Source organism: Aythya marila, assembly GCF_965140915.1.
Source record: "Aythya marila genome assembly, chromosome: 3".
Classification (NCBI taxonomy): Eukaryota; Metazoa; Chordata; class Aves; order Anseriformes; family Anatidae; genus Aythya; species Aythya marila.
Genome location: NC_139044.1, coordinates 25,147,931 through 25,172,901, shown reverse-complemented (window position 1 = coordinate 25,172,901; position 24,971 = coordinate 25,147,931). Strand labels below are relative to the sequence as shown.

General features: G+C 41.3%; 2 protein-coding genes across 4 annotated transcripts in view; both read left to right on the top strand.

Annotated features, from left to right (window-relative positions):
• The first annotated feature begins 465 nt into the window (after positions 1-465).
• On the top strand, positions 466-13,767 carry GNG4 (G protein subunit gamma 4). Of its 2 annotated transcripts, XM_082758185.1 has the most exons (4): positions 548-622; positions 5,804-5,885; positions 6,033-6,138; positions 12,283-13,767. In XM_082758185.1, exons 3-4 carry the CDS (start codon positions 6,043-6,045, stop codon positions 12,409-12,411), a joined length of 225 nt encoding a protein of 74 aa, XP_082614311.1. In that variant the 5' UTR covers positions 548-622; positions 5,804-5,885; positions 6,033-6,042; the 3' UTR covers positions 12,412-13,767. The 2 variants fall into 2 exon arrangements, with proteins under 2 accessions (XP_082614312.1, XP_082614311.1); XM_082758186.1 differs by lacking the exon at positions 5,804-5,885 and having other exon boundaries at positions 466-622.
• Positions 13,768-24,459: 10,692 nt separating this feature from the next.
• Positions 24,460-24,971, top strand: part of B3GALNT2 (beta-1,3-N-acetylgalactosaminyltransferase 2) — a 31,284-nt gene continuing 30,772 nt past the window's right edge. For both annotated transcript variants that reach the window (XM_082756050.1, XM_082756049.1), the window contains exon 1: positions 24,460-24,699. In XM_082756050.1, coding sequence (XP_082612176.1) covers positions 24,597-24,699 — 103 coding nt within the window. In that variant the 5' untranslated portion in view covers positions 24,460-24,596. The remainder of the gene's footprint in view (positions 24,700-24,971) is intronic.

Below are 24,971 nucleotides of genomic sequence, written 5' to 3'. Positions count from 1 at the left end.
GTGGGTCGCTCCTGAAAGGGGATTAAGTATGTGACTGCTCTGATTACAATCTTCCACTTCGTTGAGCTACCTGGTAGAAAGTCAAACAAAAGCATGAGCTGGCTCCCTATTTCCAGCTTGCAAGCCACCTTCGAAGAAAAACTCAAAGATCCTAAATCTCCAACGCGGTTGCACAATGTCTGCACTACCGTCATTAGAGGCTAGCTGTGCAGGCTAGCAGGCACCAGGCACAAAACTGTGCTTTAAAGCAGCTGTTTCCCCCCTTAACTTCTAGATATGTCCGAATCCCCCAGTAAATGCGCCGTGTGGGCTCCGTTTCTGTACCATCTCGCTATCTGAGCCGCCCTGGCGCTGCCCCCCCTCACGGCCGCCTTCCCGCCCGCTGCCGCCCCTCAGCGCCTCAGGGCGCCGCCCCGCCATGTGCCGCCGGGCGGGAGGAGCCTGGGCAGCCCCGGGAGCCCGGCACCGGGCGGGACCGAGCGGGATCGGGCGGGACCGAGCGGGATCGGGCCGAGCCTCCGCCGCACTGCCCGCCCGGCGGCCCGGGGCTTCGCCTGCCGGCACCCAGCTCGGCTCGTCGCCGCCGGGAGCAGCGCGGGGAGCGCCGGGCGGCACAAGCCAGGTTCTGCCGCTGGGGCCGGGGCTGGGAGCGGGGCGGAGGGGGCAGCCCAAGGGGACGCTGGCTTATACAACACGGGCACGGCGACGGGAATCGGTGGAGCTTGGCGGTGGGATGGGGGCTCGGCGCTGTGTTAGGTGTAAACCGAGCTGCTGAAGTTTGGCTGTTCCGCAGTTAGGCGGTCGGCAGCTCCCCGTGAAGTTGGGGTGTGTGTGGAGCGACGAGTCTGACCGTGGCGAGCGGTCCTGCGTCTAGGCTGATGGTTTCTGCTGGTGCTGCTGAGGGATGGAGTTACCCCTGAAACTCCTTCCTGTCAGTTTGGCATCAAGCAAGGCTGAAGACGGTGCCGTTCATATTCCTGGTGTGTTTGCAGGTGGCTAGGTACGTCTGGGGATCTTTCTGCAATTTAGAATTTGATTCACTGTCGTATTTGGTTCAGGGACTATTCCCTCAAATGCCATTGGGACTGACTGCGTGATTTGGGTTAATGTTTCTGCCGTGCTGCGTGGCCCAGGGGCTGGTGCGGGAGGTGCTCTTCAGAGGGGGGAATCCCAGAAGCTGCAGACCACACCAGAGCAGTTGGCAACCTTGTTGAAAGGTTGTTGAGAGAAAGGGGAACGCAACAGTTGGGTGTGGGGCTTTTTAGAGTTTGTTCTACAGTGCACCCTTTTGGTGTGGTGGTTTACGACCCTACTCGGAAGTGTAAGGGGGAAAATGTGCCTCACAGCTTTTCATCCCATCCCTTCTCATCCCATTCCTCATAGAAATTCACACTGAAGAGCTTGAAACTATGTTTTGCTTACATGTTCCACAGTATTTCAGACCCTGCATTTCACTAATGGGCATTAGTAATGTTTGGTAAATGTATGTTGCACCTCTTACCTATGCAAGGTCAAATTGTTCCTGCAAATATGTAACTTCCTGGGTTATCAGGAGATAACTTGGCCTTTGAAGCGCTGTCGGGTACAATCTGTTCCGAAAACAAACAAAGAAAAGTTGCTCTTCACAAGCGTTTTTATGAGCCCCGGAGATTAAAATCTTTGGCACAAATCACTTAACTGTATCCAGCAAAAAAAAGCATGGGGTTCATCTCAGGTAAAAAGGTCAAGCAAACAGACAAAGCCCCCTCAGCTGGATGGGACGGGGGGCTGTCACCACGCAGCTTTCAGGAGCAGTAAGTTTGGAAACGGCTGGCCAACACAGTGTGCCATACTACAGAAACTGCTTGGCCAAAAAGGGCCGTGCAGGGGCTGCCGCTGTCGTTTGTTAACGGGATGAGTGCTCCCCGTAAAGAAAGGAGTCACTGAGACCAGGCCGGTGAGCTCGATGCACTGCATATTTTTAATATGCTGCATAAATGAGCTCCGGTGTGATCTAGGACCGCTGGCATGCACCAGTAACAGGTAGACTGCACGTAGTCTGATCACAGCAGGGTTACTGTAACTAGGGTGATTATCAGAGCCCCTGTGCCTATGCATCGATCTAACCTAATAGGGGGCTGCTGGAAAAACAAGCAGGGGTGAACATCGTGAACCCAGCTGAGTAATTTCTGGTTCGAGGCTTTGTAGGTGATTGAAATGATGGGGAGAAGCTATTCCTTTTGGGCACTGTGTAGGCTGCTGCCGTGCAGGTCACAAACCTGGCTGTGCCGTCCCGGAGAACACCTCAGTGCTTGGAGCAGGGCCGGGGCTGTTCAGCAGCTGTGGGCTCAGCTGGAGCACTGGGACAGACATCCCACAGCTCTTCATCTGGCAAAGAAGGTTCCTCAGATTCCAGGGAGTGAGCCTCCAGACAAAGGGTATACGATTGTATCGTTATTAAAATTTCTTTTCTCTCCAGAGCTTTATTTCTAAGTAACAGCGTTATTTCATTAAAGAATATTGAGCCCATGGTTACTAAAGCATATCATAGGTCCTAAGGAGTGCAGAAGCACGTCTCAGCCAAAGCTTTAGCCACTAAGACAGCCAGCTCATCACAGTCAGGTTTGGGAGTGGGAACAATTCAGATTGTCAACACCATTTAATATCTGATAGGGTCGTGACCAATACACCAGTGCGTACTCTATTTGTGCATCATGAGGGAAGTCAGAGGTGTATTTAGCCTAGTAAGTGAAATGTGAAACGGGATAAATCTGCCTCATGAAGTTCTAGAACCAGAAATGACATGAAAAAAAAGAGCTTGGATACTTAAATGGGTGCTAAGCACTCCCAGAACTACGGTAGTTAAATACTGAGGTGTGTGTAAGGGTCAGGGTAGGAGCAGGCTTTGGAACAGAACAAATGTTTGTGCCTTAGGGTATAAATAAACGAGGGATAAATGAAAATTTTCTCCAGTGGATGAAACACCTGTGGCCAGATTGTTTTCTTTTTTAGATTTTTTTTTTTTATAAAACTACTTAATCTGATCATTTTCTAATACCATGAAATAATTTACCAAAGTAGCTACATATTTCGCCCCCCAGCTTTGTTGTATCGGAATACAGGCACGGATGTATTTTGGTGTTTGTGGCCTTGTTTGGGAAAAAAGGGTTTGAATTATTTTAAACATTTTTGTGCCTAACAGACTGTTCAGAATTCCTTCATGGTCATCACTGAATCCCTCACCCAGCAGGTGCTTAAAAACCAGCTGGAATTACTAGAAACGCTCAAATTTTCTGGTTCTAATGTGTGTAAGTTCTATGGTTTGAGTGAACTACCAGAAAAGCCAGGGAGATCTGGAATCCTCGAGACTGTTCGTGGAGTTTCAGTTACTCAGTGCACTTTAATTGAACTGTATTATTCAAAATCAAATTTCTAATTTGCCTCTGGACTTTGCTGTGCACATGAAGACATGGCTCTGTACTTCACTTAGCTTTGATTTTTCATCTCTGTGGTCATTACTAGTCTAGCCATGGGGATGATAACAAAATTTAAATGATTTATACTTGGAGGGGCATCATTTTGTAAACAAAGATGAATGTGTTTACTCTTGTCTTTATAGCTTAAAAGCTGGGGGGGGATCAAAGAAAAAGACAAGAGATGAGCTGTAATTCTGCACCTCCTGCTCTTGTGACTGCCTAGGAGCCTCTCTGCTCCTCCACTGCAAGGCAAAACACATCCAAAAATTGTTTGGAGGCTGGCTGGTTGGTTGTGGGTTTTGTACTGGGCATTGCATTTTATGCAAAGGCAGCTCTTCCACGTGTAGTTAATCCTGTACCCCGTGAGGAAATGAGTTAGCAGATTGGAAACAAAGGCAAAGAGGGGGAAAAAAAGCTCCTGCGGTCTAACACAATTTTAGTTAGAGTGCATTTCAGGGAGAACTGTGTGTTTCGCTGAACACACACATAGAGAAAACGTGTTCTTTATATTTGCGTGTATTAAAGCTCCCGTTTTATTTTGACTCACAATATAATTTAGGGTAGCATTTCTACTGCCCAAGCTTGTACACGTACTGAAAAAGGTTGTCATGTTCCTACAAATTAGTGCTGAGCATGGTGAACCAGAGATGGTGAACCATCATATTTGTATTTTTCCACCCATATGTACCATGAATTCCACATTTACAGCACAGACTAACAATTTCAGAAAGGAGAAGTAACAGCTATCATTGCCTTGTCTCCGAATGTGAGTGTCTTCTGAGATCAAACCAGTTGAAAAGTTCTTCCTCCGTTCCCTATGTGCTCTGGATTGTGTTCTACTGACGCAAAAACGCTGAGGACATCGTGTGTGTCATTTTTGTTTACAAGAGTATTTGCTGTGTCATACTTAATTTCTTGTTTATATCTCATCCCCTGGTTATTGGATTAGGTAAGCTATTGAGTTTCAGGAAGGGAAATTTGTGTAGTTATAGATGTTCACTGCTTGTCCAAAAATAAGCTGGAAGCAGTCGTTTCGAAAGACTGGCTCCTTAGGGAGTATCAGTGCAAGAAAACCACTGAAACACTGACGTACCCTAATTAGGTGTCCCTTTGACCAGCTCATGCCGTGATGTGTACGTCAGGCAGTAATTTTTTTCTTATGTCTCAGTATCCGTGGACCAAGGAGACTTCTCCTGAATCGCCGCTGCTTCAGGACACCTGAGGGCAGAGGAAATGGCTTGAACTGCTTAGCCATGAGCTGCAGGGGCTTCAGCACTGAGACTCGCTCCTCTTCTGCTCCTTCTACATCACCCATTCCCTGATCACAGCCTCACTCTGCCCAAGGTTTTCTCAATAGGTCTTAACTCAGCGGTTCCCAAATCTTTTGGATTAAACCACTGCCAGACCTTAAAATTGGTGCGCACAGCTACCAAATCCTTAACTGAAATCCCAGTGGATCTCACTGCTTACTGCTTGCTGTGGCTCCTTGAAGCAGGCGTGGGACATCTGCCTTGGCCTCATGGGCTGCAGCTACAGCTGCACCCAGCAGTGCTTTCTGTAGTGCACTTCTGCACTTTGCTCCCAGCAGTGCCTTCTTCAGTGCGCTTTTTCCTCACGCTCATTTCAGTTTAGAAACATGGTAGTATTTTCTCAGATTTGTAAACTACCAGACTGACAATTAAAAAAGCAATCTCTTTGCTTTTGTTTATTGTTTTTTTTTTTTTTAACACTCGATAACCTTGATACCTAAGTATTCCTCAGTGAGTAACTCTGAATTATTAAATTCCCGTGCCAGCAGGACTTGGGATGTTGTCTCTGAATCTGCATGTTGCCAAAGGAAACGCTAAAAAGCAAGGGAAAAAGTACCAAAGTCATTCTGCACAACTCCTTTGCTTAACCTGGAGTTCGGCAGGTTAGTTTCCCAAGAGTTGCAGATCTCTTCAAAAACAGTGCATTCATTTTGGTGTAACATACCATGCTGTACATGGTTTTAGTTGTCTTTTTACTTCGTTGGAGATCTGCAAGAAAAATTTGGAAACTGAGGCATCATTTCTTCTCAATCTCAGCTTCTTCATTGCTAAAGTACTTCTATAGTCATAATATTGATTTATTTTCCTACCTTAAATATCTCTGTTTCTGATGCTTGGTGAGATCCATGTGGCATTCAGTCTCATCGTGCACATTTCTGGACTTGTTCTCATGTGAGTAGGTGTAATTGGGGTATGGAGCCAAACTGCATGGTGACTGCAGGGTCTGTTTGGGAACAGTGTCCTGAGCTTCTGAACCAGGGTGACAAGTTCTGCACCGAAACACTGGCAGTGTAATCTGCATTTTCATGTTGTTTGCAGAATCCAGGATGAATAGCTGCAGTCAACGATGCAAATCTGTGATGCAATCAGGTGCTACTGAACAAGAAAACAGATAGAAATGGTATCTGATCTGTATTTATAACCTAACAGCCTGGCAGTGTCAGTGTGGTGATGTGGGGGCACTGGTTAGATTTCAGTAACTGTCTTATCACTAATTGGTGTATTTGCTGGCTGTACTTTTAAATTGTCTCAACTTTGTCTCCTCCAGGGAAAACAAAATGAAGGAATTAATGTCGAACAGTACAACCAACATATCTCAAGCCAGGAAAGCTGTGGAGCAATTGAAAATGGAAGCATACATGGACAGAATGAAGGTAAACTTTGACTTTTTGTCAATATTTTGAATGCACTCACTGCTTTGTGGTACAGCCTACCTTTAATAATCCAAAAAGACTGTATCAGCTGAAATCAAAATTCTGTGTTGAGTTATAAGGCAGTATCAGCTCATAAACTCATAAATTAAAATGACAGTATTTATAACTCAGAAATATTAGTGCAATTGACATGAGTAGTCAGTCTTGCTTATATGAAAATATAAATCTCAGTTGCTGCATTTTGTTTCAGTTTTTAGCAGTGGCTTGCTAGACCACTGAATTTGCATAGCTGTGGTTTCTGTCTCGTAGAGTATCCTGGCAAGTTCATTACATAATAGAAGTATGCTCCTAGGGATGGGTATTTGTTTCCTTACGTATGGCTCTGCCTTTTCAGTGCAGCCCTCCAGGTTAGTTTTCAGACGAGTTGGCCACCTGATTTAAGCCACATTGCAGCTGCATGAACAACAGAACTGACAACAAGGAAAGGGTGTGAATGAGTGGCCAAGAAGAGGTTTAAAAAAATGTGGGCCACGTTATTGTAATTTGAAATTGTTGATACTCAGTAGATTGTCTTAAACTTGCTTTTATGTAATCAAATTATAACTTTCACACACTGAACCATTAGCTCGGTTCTGCAGATAGCTTCATTTGTTAGATGTATAATGGTGTTCTTAATTACATGTGTAAGAACGACATAGGCTATTTTTGCAGTTAGTTTAATTAACAAGAACACAGTTATTAGCATATATAGTAGACCTAAAAACCAGATAACTTAAAAGTGCAATTGTTTTACATTTCAGTTTGGGACTGCAAAAAGCACCAAAGAAAAATCTAATGTGTTTCATTAGTCCAGAATACATGTTAACATAATGTACAACTAACATAATGTACAATTAATGTATATGGGACACTAACACAAACTAAGTATGATTTGCAGACGTTTGGTCTTGATTTCTAGAATGTCTTTGAACGAGTGTATGAGGGACTGTGAAAAGAGCTTGGTTGGTTTTCTTATTTCCTCAAGATCTGCTTTGCCCTCTAATCTTTGAAATAGTCAAGTGTGTGCTTCACTATAGGTGAATTTTGCCAAGAGACTTCAAATGGTTTTATCAGGAGATCTGAGTTCTCAGATCATAACTGTAAAGGTAGAGAAAGGAACTAATTTCCTTTTTTTTTTCCCCAGCTGTTTTGCAACTGCTTAAACGAGTTAGACATTTAACGAAAGATCAGTTCTTTCCAAATAACTTCATTAGACACTGTTTTGCAAGTTGCTGTAACGAAGTGGTTATTCCCGTGGTAGACAAGACCACATTGTTAACATGAAAAAGGAAATTTTCCAGGTACCTGCATTATTGACCAGGGAAATTAGAAGTTCCACCTTTCTACTACAGAGGCACTTTGTAGTTTCTGTAACCAGCTACAGTTGGGTCTGCTCAACTAAAATGTTGTAATTAGAAGTCCATTTCTAGTTGCACATTCCCCACTGTGTTCTCGATTTTTTTCAACTGATTTAAAAATCCTACAGCCATTCAGAGCAGCAAGCAATGCAATGTTTTGAGGTTCCACAACCTTTTTTTCACACTGCTGAGGTGTGAGAGAAACAGGACAACTTAAAAGGAGAAGACAAAGTTATGCGTGTCCAGATTGGTGGCTGGAAGGAGTATTACCATGGTGGGTTTTTGCAAACCTTGAGAACGAGAAGCCCCCAAAGGATCGTAAATTGAAGCTGTCTTCCTTCCCTGCAGAAGGAATGGCTGGAATTATAATGAAGTAAGTAGAAAGCAGGAGGTGCGGATTCCAAGCTAGAAAACGTGAAATGAAATCAGATGAAAAATGGCCTCATGACTGGTAGAATAATGTGTCTACCAAAGATACTAGCAGTGAAGTTGAGAAAGCAAAGATAATACTGGTGCTTTATCACAGTTGTCCCAAGAATAAAGCACTACTTAATCTTCCCTTCACAAGCAGGAAAGCGAGGAGGAGTGCTCTGACACTAAGCATGGTGGTGTATCAGCTATTATTCCATTTTCTTTTTTCTTTAAGAAGGTAGAAAATATCCCCAACTGTTTCTGAATGGTGTTGGGAGATAAGTGGTGGGGTTGGCAATAAACGGGTGTGAATCTTTGTTTTGGATGTAAAGGATAAGCAGAGTGGGTGTCATAGCAAAGATGGTAATTAGTCACAATCCGTGACAAGACAGACATCGTAATTGCAGCATTTTGCCCTGTCATTGAAGCTTGTAATTATTAGCGCAGCTAACGGGATTATGTTCTAACTTCGGCTGTTTTTATCACCTCTGTTGTTCTGAAATGTAATGGTAAAATTCCACTGTCCTCCTGAGACTAATTCTTCAAAGCATCAGGGTTGAGCGTGTGTTGTTCTTTTTCTTCCTTCCTTTCAGTAGTTTGACAACCCGATGTATTTGTCATTGCACAGAATAAAAATAATTGTATAAAATGGGAGATCGGTGTAATACAGGATACAGATATACTCTACCCCCTCTATCTACACATTTTAAAATATTTTTAAAAATGAAATGCTAACTTCCTGTTAGAACTCATCAATCAAACTGGAGTCTGATTTTTTTCATCCACTTCTGCAGTAGGTATAAATTGCTTTGAGTCTGCAGACCAAGCTGTATCGCGTAGGTGAGCTGAAATGATAAATGTGCGTTAGTTTCCTCTGGATATTCAAATCAGATGCTTTTACTTTAAGCCTTGGTAAAAGCTGTTCTGGAACTGCCCAGCATCATTCAGCTCCAAGTAAGCCTAAAGGTGAATAGAAGCTGTGAGGGACTGGCCTTCACTTAACTCCCTCCGTGATAGAAATAGGGTGAGGAGCATATCATTTCCTATGGTAACCAACCACAGCATTGGCCATTAGGCAACCTGTGCGTGCTGACCTATGCTAAAAAAGCTGTCTGTCTCTGCTGCAGCTTTAATGCAGTGCGTAATGCAGAGGTCTTCTGCCACTGTTCTGAATAATAACACTGAGCAGGAAACACACTGGAGGCAATGTTATATTTGGCATCTTTTTGCCCACAGTTCCGAATTTGGTTCCTGTGGCTGGGAGCAACATTGGCAGTGTTTTCATTGCTGCTGCAATGTGATCTTCTAACTTAACTCTCCACAGTAAGTGGACATTTTTTCACTGCATGAGCATGAGCTATGCCAGACGAAGTGAAGAAATGCCATAATTCAGTTTCACAATCACTGGAATCCCAATGGGAGGATTTCTCCTCTCCAGCTCCTTTTTTAAAGGACGAAAATGCGTGGCCTAGTCCAGGCTGGGAGGTTGAGTTTGTGACAATGCACTGAAATGTGATTGTGTTCCTCAGTTTCTTGTTTGTTGTTCAGGTTTGCTTTCCACTAAATTGTATTATAGTTTGTCTGAAAGCAAACTAATTTGTGAATTAAACACCCTGATGTTGAAGAAGGTGCTTGCTCTGCTTCAAAATGTTTTGCATTCCTACCTGCTCAGTAGAGTGTAAGTTACATATAAAAATGTGTTGCATTTTTGCTAGTGAAAATCTTTTTCATTGCCGTATGATGTCAAAGCACGGTGATACGTAGAGAAAAAATGAAATTGCTGGGCTTACCCCTCCTGAGACTGACGGCTGAAATTGCGTTTCTCTTTCACTGAACAAAAAGTATGTTCCTGGGCTGATGCTGCATATCTGTACATGAAACAAGCATGATAGTTATGGGAAGGTCAGTCTGCTGAAGTCCAGCATTGGTTCTCCATTCGTGTAGGATCAACCTGCTTAGAATGATTGTTGGTTTCATGAATAAAATACAAAAAAAAAAAAATTATCAGTACCTTAATAATTGAAAATGAATGTGCTGAGCATCTTTAATAAACCCATTCTCAGGGACCCAGAGAATTAGAGTAGGTCTCCATAAGGTTTTGTGGCAGTAAAGTTGATGATGACGTAACACTATAAATGTCATTGAGTTTTTTTGTGGGCAACTGTGGCTCTGAATTTAACTTGCTCTGAGTAAAAGAGAGTTGAGGACCAAAGAAATCAATTAAAGCATAGAACTACTTTAATTTGAGAGATGCAGCTGAGCTTAAAAGACAATAGAAAAGTGAAAATGCTTATGTTAAGTAATTATGAATATTCTGGTGATCGTCATTACCTGAAAATACACACTCCTCCTGCAGTTACGGGAAACATGCTGACCTCTCCTTCAGGGGATGCATTCTATGCTAGGTTGTATTTTCCTGAGGCCAGCGTAGGTCATTAGCAAAGAAAAGTATCTTTACTGTCTTCTGATCTTTTGGGGCTTGATACGAATTTCATAGTAAATGACATTGTGCCTCTCTCCAGAGAATCTGCTTTTTAAGAATTCACAAGTAAATTTAAATGAAAATTGGGAATATGATAGCATTCCCAAGCTTTCAGTTTGGCCATTATAATTCTATCTCTGAGTCTAGACATGCCCTTAATCTCATTCCTTTGTCATTGCTTAGCAAGTAGCTAATTGAAGAATGTCTGAAAATAATTAAAACTTTGTATTTGAAGTCTGTCTCTAATGCTTTTGCTTGTCCTGCTTCTCTTTTCAGAAGCAGTGGCCCTTCTTGATATCTTTGCCATCTGATTCATTCATTTTGTTCTCAGTCTTCAGCTTTGTATTGGCCCAGCGATCTATTGTTCATCTGTAGTGTTTCTGCCCACCCTTTTGTCTCACAGGCTAATTCATGAGCCAACTAATTCTAAGTAACATAAACAGCCCTGCTTCCTCAGCTAGGAGATAGGTAGTCTACTGGGATGCCAACTGTAAGAGGCGACTGGGTTTAAGCATCCTACAAAGGCATGTTTTAGTGGATTTTAAAGATAGAAAGTCACTTATTTCCTTTGGGAAGCTAATTTAAATTTGCATGAATCATGATCTAACACCCACTGACTTCATAGGTCTAATCTGAAGCCTACTACGGGTTGGACTTCTACCAAAGCAGGCAGGGTGTGGGGAAGGTAAAGCTAACAGTGGCGACATACCTGTCAGAAGAATACCAGAAATCAGATTTATTTTTCCTTTTTACTGTAGTTGTGCAAACTTGTTCACATCAGTATTTGGCTGAGGAGAATCTCTCCTGGTGCTCAGAGAAAAGATGTTTTTGTAAAGACTATCTCCTTTTTTCAGCTCCATTACAATATTGGAAACACAATAATTAAACAAAGCAAAGAGATACAGATTGTTGTAAATATCTTGCTAACAAAACAACTGAACAAAAATAATTCAAGTCTATATCTTAAGTTCTTGAAAAAAAAACAACAAACCACCAATAAATCACAGTGGCCTAATATCATCAATATTTTTAAGGCACAAATTTGCAAAGGTTTCGAGATTACATCTAGAGCTGAAATATTTTCATTTTCCACTTCTTGCAAAATATCTTGAAATCAACATGCTGTTACATTTCTATAGGACTTTTCAGTAAGCATAAGCCAGAATTCAGAATTTGGAGACCTTAGAATTGTTTATTTTAGAAGCCTAAAAGTGTTAATGTAAAGGTCAAGCTTAAATGTGATGACTAAAGCATTACTTATAATAACTTACTAAATAAAAGATATTTGACTTCACTGAAAAAGGTGACCAGCTTAAATGGGAGCTACGAGAAATGATTTGCAAGTCTTGCTCCTGATTTTTTTTTTTAATTCCATGGTCACGTGCCTAAAAAACTTTTTTTTTTCCACATCTAGAGGGGGAAAGGGTAGAAAGAGTCTGTGGGGAACCATCCAACTTTGCTGCTTTAATGCCTGGGAATAAGAGCTGAGGCAGAAGGCCTCTACAAAGATGTGCTTCAAGGAGAATTGATATTGCTTATGAACTATTAGTAGCTAGATGTTTCATTGAGTATACGCTCCTGACCTTGCTTCTGATGGAGAGGAACAGCAGAATATGAGTCATATAAATCAATACCATCCCTTGTCGCTGTGTTAGGTAAAATGTGTGTGAGGATTACAAGGCATACATCTTAGCAGCACAAATGCAGAGCTGTGGTTACTTGTAATGTAAAGAAGAATAAACCGGTTTACTATTTTATGAGTTTCCATTATTGTATGTTATATGAAGAATATTTATGTGATGCCAGTTGGTTCAGATTTAAATGCTGTAATTGTTCTTTATTCTCTTCTACTAGGTATCCAAGGCTGCAGCAGATTTATTGGCATACTGTGATGCTCATATTGGAGAAGATCCCCTTATTATTCCAGTACCTGCATCTGAAAATCCCTTCAGGGAGAAGAAACTCTTTTGTACTATCCTTTGAGTCAGTTTCCAATTAAAAATATCTTATGTTAAAATTTGGTATCGGTGGTGCATGCTATTGGTTTTAGCATATTTTCCTCAGATATCAATACTTAGCCCAGAGTTACAAGATTTTTAGAAGGTAGTGCATTTTCTGGTATAAATAAGTAAAAGAATCCTAAAAAAAAATCAAAGTAATCCTTATTTTTCAGACCAATGCACAAGTTTAATTTCAGTTTTCATGAAGATTATTTGGGTCTTAATGAAAGTATTGAGTACAGTATCATATTGTAGATATCTTTGCCAGTCATAGATTTTTCTGAGACCTAAATGAGTCATACCGACTCCGAAGCTATTTTTAACATTCTTATTTTCTTTGGAAGGTGAGTTAATTCATTTGCCTTTACAAATTTGTATCCAAAAAGAGTAGTGTGACCTTTCCGCAAGTAGCATTGTTTAGGAAAAAATGCTGGTGATTTACAGTGTTTGGAATGATCACTCTTATACAGTAAGTGATGTTTATAAATATGTTTTGTGAAGACTGTAATAAACTTGACTACAAAAACAACCTTAGCAGCACTGTCAGCACAAGCAAAGTGAAAATATACAGTTACTTACGAGTTCTGCATCAATAAAACTGGAAAAACGTGGCTGCTTGCACCTTATTTTGAATGATAGCGATTTAAATTATTTTTGCAAGGAAATTGAACTGTGATATATCAGCTTCCTGAGAGGCTTAGTGAAGGGTGTAAGTTCTGCCCTGATCAGTCCAGGAAGGGGGGATTACAGTTTCTAAGCAGCACTCTACATGCCTTCACTCATGAGAGCGAGACTTTATGGGGATGCAGAGCAATGGTAACAGAAGGTTGCTCTAGAATATGCGTCAAAGACAGTGCCATCAACAGCCACCAAGTCTGTTTGTTCTGCAGCCACAGACTTGCCATGAGAGAATTTATCAGCAAATAATTTGGAGGGTTCGGGGAGGTTTTTTCTTCTGGCTTTGTCTAAAGTGACGCATTGGGTTTATGTGTCAAGGGTTTGGTAGCAGGGGTCAGCAGGGATGGCTTCTGTGAGCAGAGCCCAGCAGCTGCCCCGTGTCAGAGCAGAGCCAGCTCCAAAAGGGACCTGCCGCTGGCTGGAGCCAAGCCAGGAGCGATGTTGGTTGGGCCTCTGGGAGAGCAGGTTTAAGAAAGGGAAAAAAAGATGCTGTGCAACAGCAGCTGGGAGAGAGGAGTGAGAAATAGCTCTGCAGACACCAAGGTCAGTGAAGAAGGAAGGCAGGAGGTGCTCCAGGTGCTGGAGCAGAAGTGATCGGTAATAATCTCCCTACCTTGAGTCTGTTTTGCTCATGGTGATAATTCGTGAGTGATCTCCCTGTCATTATCTCAATTCTTGAGCCACTTGATCATATTTTCTCCCTTTTTATCTTTAAGGGGCGGGGGGGGACTGAGAGAGTGGTTGTGGTGGAGTTCAGCAGCCCAGCAGGGTAAAACCACAGGTGTGTAGCTACAGGAAAAGAATGAGATATGGAGTATGAATGATCAGTATTTATTAAGTACAATTAATATCAATCAAGGCATCTGATGGAAACAACTGTTACATTATTTACTTATTTATTTATTTAATGTTCTTCAAGAATGAATTGAAAGCTTCTCTCTGGTCTGATATATTAGGAGAGGTCCCTCAGTTCTCTACTTTATATGTATGGTATGTCAATACGATGGAAATTTCACTCTGTGAAAACAGATGTGTGAAGTCAGCCTCAAAAGTTAAGAGGGAGGAGAATTTTGTCAGAAAATTCCATTACTCTGAATGATCTGAGGCTCTGAACAGCCATCCGTAACGTAGCACACCTCGTGTGCAGAAACTTGGATGCCTTGAGTGCCTTAAGAACCTGCAAGGCAAAGACTAGCTGAGGAATTGAGGGTCTTGGGATACTTCAATGTCGAATTTAGATGCCAAAAATGGCAGCTTGTTAAATGAAGCTTTTTGCAATTAGCTCAAAGTGCATATTCTTACCTTTGAATGTGTTTTTAACTGTTTCTGTCAGTGTTCATTGTACTGTTCTGTGCAGCAGAAATACAAGACGGCTGCATTGGACACGTTTAGTTTTCTTTGCCAACCAACTCGGATAGCATGACCTGACCGCCTGCATTCTGCTCCCCCTCTGGTCACGCAGGACAGATGGATTTGGACTGGGGCTAGCTCATTTACCAGCTGTCTAACACAAAACTGACATGTTAATGTATATAATGTAATATTATTGTAAAAATAACATTTATCACATTAGAGTAATATTATTGTAAAAGAATATATTCCTTGTAACTAATAGAGTCATGATTTCTTTCATGTAAAGGTTTGTCTTTTAATTTGCCAACTGAAGCTTTCAGTAGTGTAATAGGCACAGAGCTGCTTCAATGCCTATTCTGAAAACAAACATTCAAATGTCATGACTACGTCTTGTTTTATTTAGGTTGTATCCCGATTCCCATTTCAAACTTCCCAGTTTAAGATTCCTATTCCTAACTTGTAACAAGAATATTTCCCGACACACGGCGTGCTTGGCTTTGTCTTGGAGGGTAGGGAAACAGGCATTAGCTGACTGAGTAGCTATTTCCTTGACAGTGAAATAAAAATGGCTTTCTGAAAACATTTGTTAAAATGGAGTAACAAAATGCTTAATAAGGTTCTTTAGGGAATCCTTCCTACACGGTAAATGATTTGGTAGCTGCGCTGATCACCATGGCAACATTTTCATTTGTCCTTCTGCATGTATGGTTTTAACTGGAGCAGCAAGGGAGGGGAATATAGGGCACACAGCGTTATTCTCAGAGGCTTTGTAAGAACTTGCATTTGTGGCTCATCATTAACATTCCCATCGAAAATAATAAAATTGCCACAGCTTATTACAGTGCTGCAAATAGCGTGCTTTCTGTTTCCAATTAGCATCTGAGGTCTTGAGATTGAAACATTTCACACTAGCTTTGAGCATCACCCATTTTAAGAGCTGTATTTCCAAAAACCCAGTGTTAGAAGAGGTGACTGTGATGGGTTTGGACTTCAGGTTTTTCTCCAAAACTTTTCTTGAAGTAGTTGTGAACATATTGAACCTTTTATACTTTTAATAGCTGGCATCCTATGTTTGTGGTGTCTTTCATCAGCTCATAACTTAGTTTAAATTAAAAAAAAAAATATTATTTATTAAGATGTTTTCATGCTTCTGATGTTAAAAAGGGAAAAAACATGGAGAACTGTAAATTGCATATTTATTACAACAGATGTCTGTAACATACCTGAAGAAGTTAAACTGTATAAGCATAACACTGTGTTGGAAAACAGGACAGCTTTCTCCAGTGGCATTATGCTTTATTTACTAGTTCCTCGTATTAATATATTCTGTTGGCAAACTGCTAATTTGAATGAAAAAAAAGAAAAGAAAAAAAAGGACTTGGAAGATTAGCAGTTCAAAGTAACGTTACCATCTTTGGATCACACAGGAATATATGTCTTCATTTTAGAACACCATCAAAATATTGACTCTGTGAAGAAAAGGGCATAATTTTTTTTATGTCAGCTTGATCCACAAATCAACATTTTAAAGAATGTCTTTTCTTCCAACCCTTCCAAACCATAAAATATCTTTGTCATTATTATATTTTTGCTGCTTTGACATTTGAGATGGTTTACAAAATCTGCTATTGATATTTGAGTTTCATGCTCAGACATTTTACCTCAAACTCTACACAGAAATATCTGAAAGTTCTTGAACACTTTTCTAAAAATAAATTCATATTATTTCATGAAGTACAACACTTTTTTTTTTTTTTTAAAAAAAAAGCCTCTAAAATATGGCTTTGTCCAACAGTAAGGTTTTTTATAGGCAGAAGCAATGAGTTTTTATTTTCATCAGACTCTCTGATTTGATTTCCAGCAACTTGAATGAGAACAAGACCAGGCCTGTTACTCGCCTAGTTTTGTGCTCATATCTCTCTGAGTTTTATTTCATATGCCATTAGATTTGTCATTTTGTAGTTCAGGCCCAGAAAATAATACATGCTCACTGTTAACGGTGAGAGTTGTGGCCGTCATCTCGTGGAATGAGAAAGTTGGAACAGAAGTCAGATTCAAGAACTTTTTGGCATTTTGTTAGCAAGCCTTTCTTCATTTTATCTGTGTGTTTGCTGCTCTGATGAAATGGGACTTCCCAAGGGAGGATTAATGGTAAATTATAATGTATCAACACCATCTGTAGGGCTGGCTGTTTTGCATTCCTTAGCTTAACCTTCTTGGTTTATATTGAATTTAGAATGTCATAATTTCAATACTGAAATTACTTCCTTCTGTATTATATATCAAATTCCTCTTCTTTGCTCCCTATACCATGTACTAAATTAGTAGCAGGCTGCTTTGCTACTGCTAACAGGTAGGATTTCTAAGCCAGGCTCTACAAAAATATTAAGGAAGGAGAAGAACAAATGAAGGTAAATTTAAGTTAAGCTATTCTAGGTCACAACACAGATTAAAATAAGTACAAACTTTGCTGTCAGTGACACCAAGGTAAATGCAAGAGGTATTACCAACTGGTTAACTGGTACAGATGGGCATCATGACAAAGAATGTGCCAGGGACTAATGGTAAAATGGCATTTTGTTGCAGTGACTTACAATATGATTAACCCTAGCAGAAGGAAAGAACACTTTAAGAACAGTGGTTTGTAAAGGTGCATATAAAAGGCTGGAACATTAATGCAGCAATTCTTTATCCAGTTGAATTTCTTGTGTCAAAGGAGTAAGAAAAGATGCACTTTGGGAGGACAGCATATAGTTTTTCCTATCTCTTTGTTGTATAGAGATAAAAATCTGTATACATATTATCCTGGAAAATGCTGTGGTTATCTCTCACCTTTGGGGTCACATCAGAATGTGGATTTGCTTCTTCACAAAGACTAGAGAAAACTTGGGTGAAGGGCTTGTTCCTGAGAAATAAAGGTTTCTTGTATTGAAAAGTATTAATAATTAGTTTAAGTCATTACATTGAGTATATAAATGTTATATGAAACGTTAAAGACATCTGCACATTTAATCTTTAGAGAGGATTATATTTAAAATAAATATTGTATATTTGCATCTAATTTAATTCAACTTTGTAGTATGATTATATTAAGCACATCCAAAAATACCAGAACTGGTATGAGAAGAAAGTTTATGTCTGTTAAAGGAAGATGTGCTTATAAGTTTGTCAAGTGCATTTTCACCACTCACACTTGTGAACAAACAAAAGGAGCAGCTTTGCCCTAAAATAGGCTATTTGCTTTCCCAGACTCCTTTTGTGAAGCAGAAATTGCACAGGATCGTCTATTACTGCCACCTACTGATAAAGTGATAAAAGTCGACTGAAACAGAAACAAATACCAAGCCTCAGCTTGAATGACCTTAAAAGTGGATTTTAATACATGTACTGTCAGAAACAGAAAGCAAGCTCTTTAGCTTTTGTGGTCTGCATTCGGTAAGGTGTCACCTGGTCCCATGTTACTTCTGAGACGTGGTTCAACCTCACGGTTCAGTTCCAAACTTCTCAGTTTAGGAAAAGATGGACGTCATATAAACCTTAAATAGGTCATAGGTTAAATAGGTCATAAAATAAACAATTAAAAACTTGTGGCTATCTTTGGGTGTACCAGTTGGATTTACTGTGTACTCCCTTCCTGTATTTCTTTTTCCAGTTTGAACTGTTACCCGGGTGTCTCTTCCGGAGTGTGGCCAGTTGTGCCACCACTTGTATCTTTGTCACTTTTCTCCCTTTAGTAAGTGACATGGCTGCAAACTGCAGTCAGTCCTGGCTCTAGGACTGAAGTGGGCCCCCAGTACTGTGAGCTACTAATAATCTATCCTGCTTTCCTTCTTCTTTGCAGAACTGTGACTGCTTGCTCTGTTATTCATTCACGTGTAATCTTTGTTCCTGAGTACTGCTTTGGTTATTGCTGTTGCTTTGTTTATGTTTATTTATTTATTTAAAGGTGTTGTGTGTTTTTTTTCCAAGTTACTGAAGTCTAGGCCAAATACTTTCTCTTATCCCACAAAGTATACAGACGGAATAGAACTTAGGCCATTTCACTGAAAATGTACTAGGTATGGTGTAAAAATCTATTCATTACATATCCTCTCTCTGTACCATACCCTGTTGTGTCTTTGAACTTTAGGCTGTGTATGGCAGCCCTTTATTCTTTGTACAGCGTGCTTTAAAGAGATGCACTATTGTTGTTTCTTTTTTTTCAGTGAAAGAAAAGAATGACCCAAACTTTTTGTTAAATTTATATTTATAGAAAAGAACCATTGTGACTTTTTAAAATCCTTTCAGATTGGATTGACTTTAATGATCTTTACAGCATAACAGCATCTCTCTGGCAAGTGTGGCTCACTTGACTTTTGGCTGTAAAATTGTTCTTAACATTCTTGTTGCACAGACTGCTCACTTCCATGGTTCTTGAACTGGTTCTTATCTGAGAGGTTTCCCTGGAGAGCACACCACGATCTTTTATCATATTCATCAGAACACAACGCATAGATTTCCAATATATGTATCTGAAGTACTGATGTATGAATATGTTAGTCATATCCATAGAAGATCAAGAGAAAAAAAAAAAAAAAAACCTTCAGATGGTAAGATTCTTATGAAAAAAAAATCATAAATGAAAATTCTGAGAATATAAGGATTACCATAGATAATAGTCTCTTTGAGGCATTTTCTTCTTTGTCAGACTGCACATAGAATCATAGAATATCCTGAGTTGGAAGGGACCCATAAGGATCATTGAGTCCAACAAAACACGTATGTTTTGTTTTGGTATGTTTGCTTCAGGTTCTGGAAAATAGCTAGACAGATCAACTATGAAATATCAATTTAACAATAATTCAAAGGCTGTTCAAATGATTATATTTCTTCACAGTTCTGCCCATACCAGCTAAAAAAAAAATACTTGCAACAAGATGCAAACACATTTATGGATATTTAAACAGATCTGAATAAACAGAAAAATACATTAAAAGATCATTAAGGTAGCTAAGTTATGCACTCATTTAAGAAATGTCAGAGTTAAATTTGCTTATGCATCTTCCATTTGCCTCTCTCATTTGTATGCACTACTATTACACATTTTCATTGCAGGAATTCCCACAAGGCACAGTATAGGCAATGCTCAGTTAATGAGCAGTTATTCAATGCTATTTTGGTGTCTTTATTCATTGTGTAGCCCCAGGCTTGATTTACTCACAAATTCTGCTTTCAGTGTAGAACTAGTCCTTGATGAGCTTCTCTGTGGTGCTCATGACTGATTGCTTCTCAAAGTGTCTCCACAGTGTCCTGGAGGAATGAGAGGGTGGAACTATTCCTATCTTACAGCGGGAAGCCGTGGCAAGGGCCTCAACAGGAGGGGTGAAATTTTAAGTACCTGCCTCTTCAGAGTATTTAGCTCTTTCAGCATATAAAACAATATTCCCATTTGTTCAAGCCTCAGCTTGAATCCTCAACTCTACAAACTGGAGTGACTTTTGCAACCTGAGTGCCCAGAAATTGAGTGAATGTTCAATGTTTAGTTTTGTGATTTTTATCCCATGACACAGAGGCAATGATGAAATCTAATTCTCCTGAGCATCAATGAAGATACTATAGCCTTGTAACACTATTTCTTTCATGGTCCCACCTCATTCACCTTGCATCTTCTGCAACAAATCAATCAGCCATCTTGTGCATTTTCCAGCAGATTATATCTATTCTATAGCACTGTAAGAATCACAAGATGAAAAAAGCACCCAATCATGTAATTATTTATTTATTTTATTTTATTTTATTTTATTTTATTTTATTTTATTTTATTTTATTTTATTTTATTTTTATTTTATTTTTATTTTTATTTTTTATTTTATTATTTGATTTGATTTGATTCTTATTGAAATACAGCCTGCATATTATCAATCCAATGATGGATAATAAAATGATTAATAGTACGTGGCCTATCTGCCTTTTAATGCTCCAAACAGCTTATCTCCCTACCAGCCATGTGATTTAAAAGTGTATTTGCTGTCATAAGTTTCAACAGGACTTCCTGAAACCTTACTCTCTTTTATATCTGTATACTCAAGCCTTTGTACCACTTGTTAAAAATAGCTGCTTGTTAGCTACACATGAAGTAACTGACCCCACCAGCTGGCTGTTGCCTGATTATTGGATATTTCAGGCTGTTCCAAATTTCTGTAAGACATTCCCCTTTGCTCTCTGAGGTGTGCCTGTCAATATTTAACTGCTATCATATATCAGTTTTGAGTCCATTTCTATTTTTGATTGTCATGATCACAACTAGGAGTCAACTAAGAATGTGAAAATTATCATTGCTGTATTGATAAGTTTGGATAACTGTGATATCCTGTGAGACAATTTTGTATGGTAGTTATGAATTGTTGTGCAGGTTAGGCTGGGCCCAATAAACAAAATCAAACTGACCAGCCTCTTCTTTCCAAAAGATGACAAGGATAAAGGATATTTTAATTTATCCCTCTCTATAATAAGGCATGGTTACTTGGTCATCCACTAGGATGCTCATGAGACCACTTAGTGAGAGGAAATTAAATATAAAGCTGCACCTTTCCATAAAGTAAAGTGAGATGAGGATAGCTGGAATATCTCTGAATATAATGTGAGAGCTGTTTTGGTCGCCAGGTTCTCGCAATGCCAGTGAAAGGAAGACCGTACAGAATATTCTTGGACCTAACAGAAGTCAGTCTAAACTGTGGCTCCTGCCACAAATCAGATCCATGTACCAAAATGGTTAGAACATCTGCATAGAAAACATCAAGAAAGAAGAGCAAGTTACAACACTATTTTGCTGATATAAATCAGCAAAGCTTAAAGGGATTGCTATAAATGGACATGAGGATGCTAACCACTAAAAAGGGGGGCTAGCAAAATAATAGACAAATAATTTCATAGGAAACAAGTACTTTTTTTTTTTTTTTTAAATGTTCTTAGGTAACATCCTTAATTTTTTAGAAATTATTAAATTATTTTAGCTGAAACTTACCAAACACTTCAGTGTGAAACAGGTCATTGTCACCTCAACCTTCAACCCAAAGAGCTACAGTGTGGAATAGCTTCAAGAAAGTTGATTCTTCAGTTGGGAATCCCTGGGCAGCCTTTATTAAAAAACAACAAAACAAAAACAATGCAACTCATGACACTCCACACTGCTCTACTTCTGGTGATTCTTACAGATCCTAACTACAGGCTATTTTATTATCAACTGGCATGAAGGGATTGCAAGATTTAGTTCTATTACCACCAGGCCCTGAAGCATTTCACCACCAATATGGAAAGAGGCTGGTCAATATGGTTTCTGTAAAGGAAATCCTGACATTTTTTAACCTTTTGAGTTCTTTGAAGCTCTTAATAAAGGAGCACAGAGAGTAGAATCAGTAGTCATAAACATATCTGGATTTTTTTTTTTTAAGTGTCTAGTAAGTCTCCCTTAGGAGACTATTAAGGAAAATAGCCCTGGGCAAAACTCTGTTAGATTCTTGCTTCCATCCAGTGTACAAATAAGCACAGGCCTGATTCCACATCAGTTGCACACTGTGTGCTGTACAAAGCTTTCTAATCATGTCGCTCTTCATACCTGTCCATCACAGTACTTAGAGTTGCCTGGTCACATACTGTTGACTTTTCTTTGCTGCTGCTAATTATATGAGCTGGCAGGCCCTTCAGAAAGACAGCCTGCTTTCCAGAGCTCGGTTGTCACAGGAGTTCCTTTGTCTGTCCTCAGGAGACCCCAAAGATACTGACTGCAGTAATAACACAAGCAGAGGAGTCTAAGGACTTGCCTGCATCTGTACTTCATCCTGATCAGAAAGTGGAAGGGGAGGCAGGGAGATATCTCTTCCATCTAGGAAAATAAACAAAATATGTTTATTTTAGAGATCCTACGGAAGGAAAGAAAAAGACTGATAATTCCTCAATACACATGGTGAATCTGCTTAGGTTATGAGAATTATTGCCCGCCCAGGGGAATAATTAGGACCACAAAGATTAAAAAACTGAATGCTACAGACTGGCTAACTCTGGTACATAACTTTGGCTCCAGGATTCACGAAGCAAATTTCTGCCCACTCTCCAGCTCTTGTGCCCAACACGTTATGCCTTGTGTGCCAGAGGGACAACCTGAGTCTGTAACATTAGAAGGGTAAATCTGACCACGAGGCACAGAATGAAAATGGTATATTTTCATGACACATTGTAAATGACATATTGTTGGTATGTTTTTGTATCTAAAGCAAGGTACTAAGGAATTGAGTCTTCTATTTTGTCTGCAGGTAAGTATCACTCCTGGACAGGTATATAAATTAGCTCCACATCACTTCACCTGGTCCAGAGTGAACTGATGTGAGGGAACCTGATGTATTAAGTAAAAGGAAAACAGGCAAAGGTATAGGAATATTAGCAGTTACAACAGTTTTTATTTCTGCAGCTGACCCTGCTGAAAGGCAAGTGAAGTGTAAATAGTGATTAATATCAAATGGCATATTTGTGTAATATACTTCTCCTTGTAGTATTATTTCCTGACAAATATACACTCAATTGCATATTAAATATGCTTATGTATGCAAACAAAATAAAGCTGATGTATTTCCAACACTTTTTTTTTTCAGTTTAAACCCAATGTACGTAGGTTAAAGTCATTGATTTTCCTTCCAATATCTCACTCCAGTTGAAGAATGAATTTTAATTAAGCTGTGCAAAAGGACTTTAAGCATTTTCCAATCACTTCCACAGCTTGAGGATTTTCAAAAACAGAATTAGTCTTCTTTTCCTAAAAACTCAATCCTTTCTTTTAATTATACTTCATACAGTTCTATTAGCAGATTATGTGTTTCTGATAGAATACCATCAGCAAGCATTAATTTAAGCCTTTCAGCTCCTATACCATAACGTCTAGTTTATGCTTTGACTTCTGAGAAGCTTATTTATCCACATCACTTTTGCAGGTAGATTCACCCTGCACAAGGCCAAGGAAACATTTGTCTTTGCTATTTGTGTTCAAAAGGGCCAGAGAGACAAATAATTTCTTAAAGCGCCAATAAACTCGTGTTCTCCTTCATCTCATATTATTGAAAGCTATTTAACCAGTGATGTTCTGCAGACAGGTACCCTCCTGGCTGTTCAGCCCAGCTACCCAACTGCAGAAAGCGGTGGTTGAAGGTATGAGGCAAGACTGAGCTTGGGCTGTGACCATCTCCCAACACACTTTCTCAGGAATATGAATGTTACTATCACTTCTTGGCCATTGGCCTGTTGCAGTAACGACGCTTTGATTGTCCAAAACCTCTCAGGAGACTTTAGCCAACTATCATACTCCTTGCTGGAATAAAATATTCCACTCAGAAGCACAGCTGTGCTTGAGTGCTGTAATGTCGATGCAGTTCTTTGCCAAAGTGGAGCACTCTCCTGCCTTTATTGGATTATTAAAGGATTGTTCTGGAAAGCTAGTTTGTTACTGCACCATCACTTCTTGAGAGGGACGCGCTGCAGGTAACGGTGTTGCACAAACAAGAAACACCCGGGAAGGCTGCTTCCCTAGTTTCTCTGGGCTGTGCTGAGTTCAAGGACGAAAACCGTGAAGGGCTTTAAGCCTCTGCCGAGCCCCTCACGTTCCAAGCACAACCAGAGGACCTTTCCAGAGCCCTGACCGTCCCGCAGGACCTCGAGGCTGCTCATGGCGGGACCCAGCTGCCACCAGTGGCCACCTCTAAACTCTCCAAAAGCCGGGCTGTCCCCCTGGGATGGCCGCGGGGGCCGGTGACAGGACGGGCTCAGCCCCGAGCCGCGGCGGGGCGCTGAGGGGCGCTGCGGGGCCCTCCCCCGGTGCCTCCCCGCCGGAGCGGCCCCGGCCCCGCTCCCCTCGGGCTCCCGGGGCGGCCCCGCGGCATTGTGGGGGCTGTAGGCGGCCGCCGCCGCCCGCCCGCGCCGCCGCCGCCCGCTGGGGCCGGGGCGGGACTGCAGCTCCCGGCGGCCGCGGGGCAGCGCCGCCCGGCACGGCCCGGCCCGGCCGAGCAGGGAGGAGCCGCGCCCGGCACAGCCTGCCCGGAGCCCCGGCGGCGCCGGGAGAGGCCGGCGCGGAGGGGAAGGAGGAGGCGGCGGCGGCGGCGGCGGCGGCGGCGGCCAATGCGCAACTGGCTGGTGCTGCTGTGCCCCTGTGCGCTCGGGGTCGCGCTGCACCTCTGGCTGCTGCTCGGCTGCCCCGGCGGCCCCGGGAGGCAGGCGGCAGGTAGGGAAGGGGCGGGAGGGGACGGGGCACGGGGCTGCGGCCGGTGCCGGGCTCCGGGCGGGGGCCGGGGCTGATCTCCGAGGGGCAGCGGCGGGGGGACCCCAGCGCTCCGCCCCAGAGCGGGGCCGCGCTTTGTGCCGCCTGTGGCCCCACAGGGCTCCGACCCCCCCCCGGGGCGCGGGGCTGTGGGGCCGGGTCCGACCCCAGCGGGGCTGCAGTGCGGGGAAGGGGCTGGGAGAGAAACATGGGGCAGACCCCCGGCTGGGAGCAGC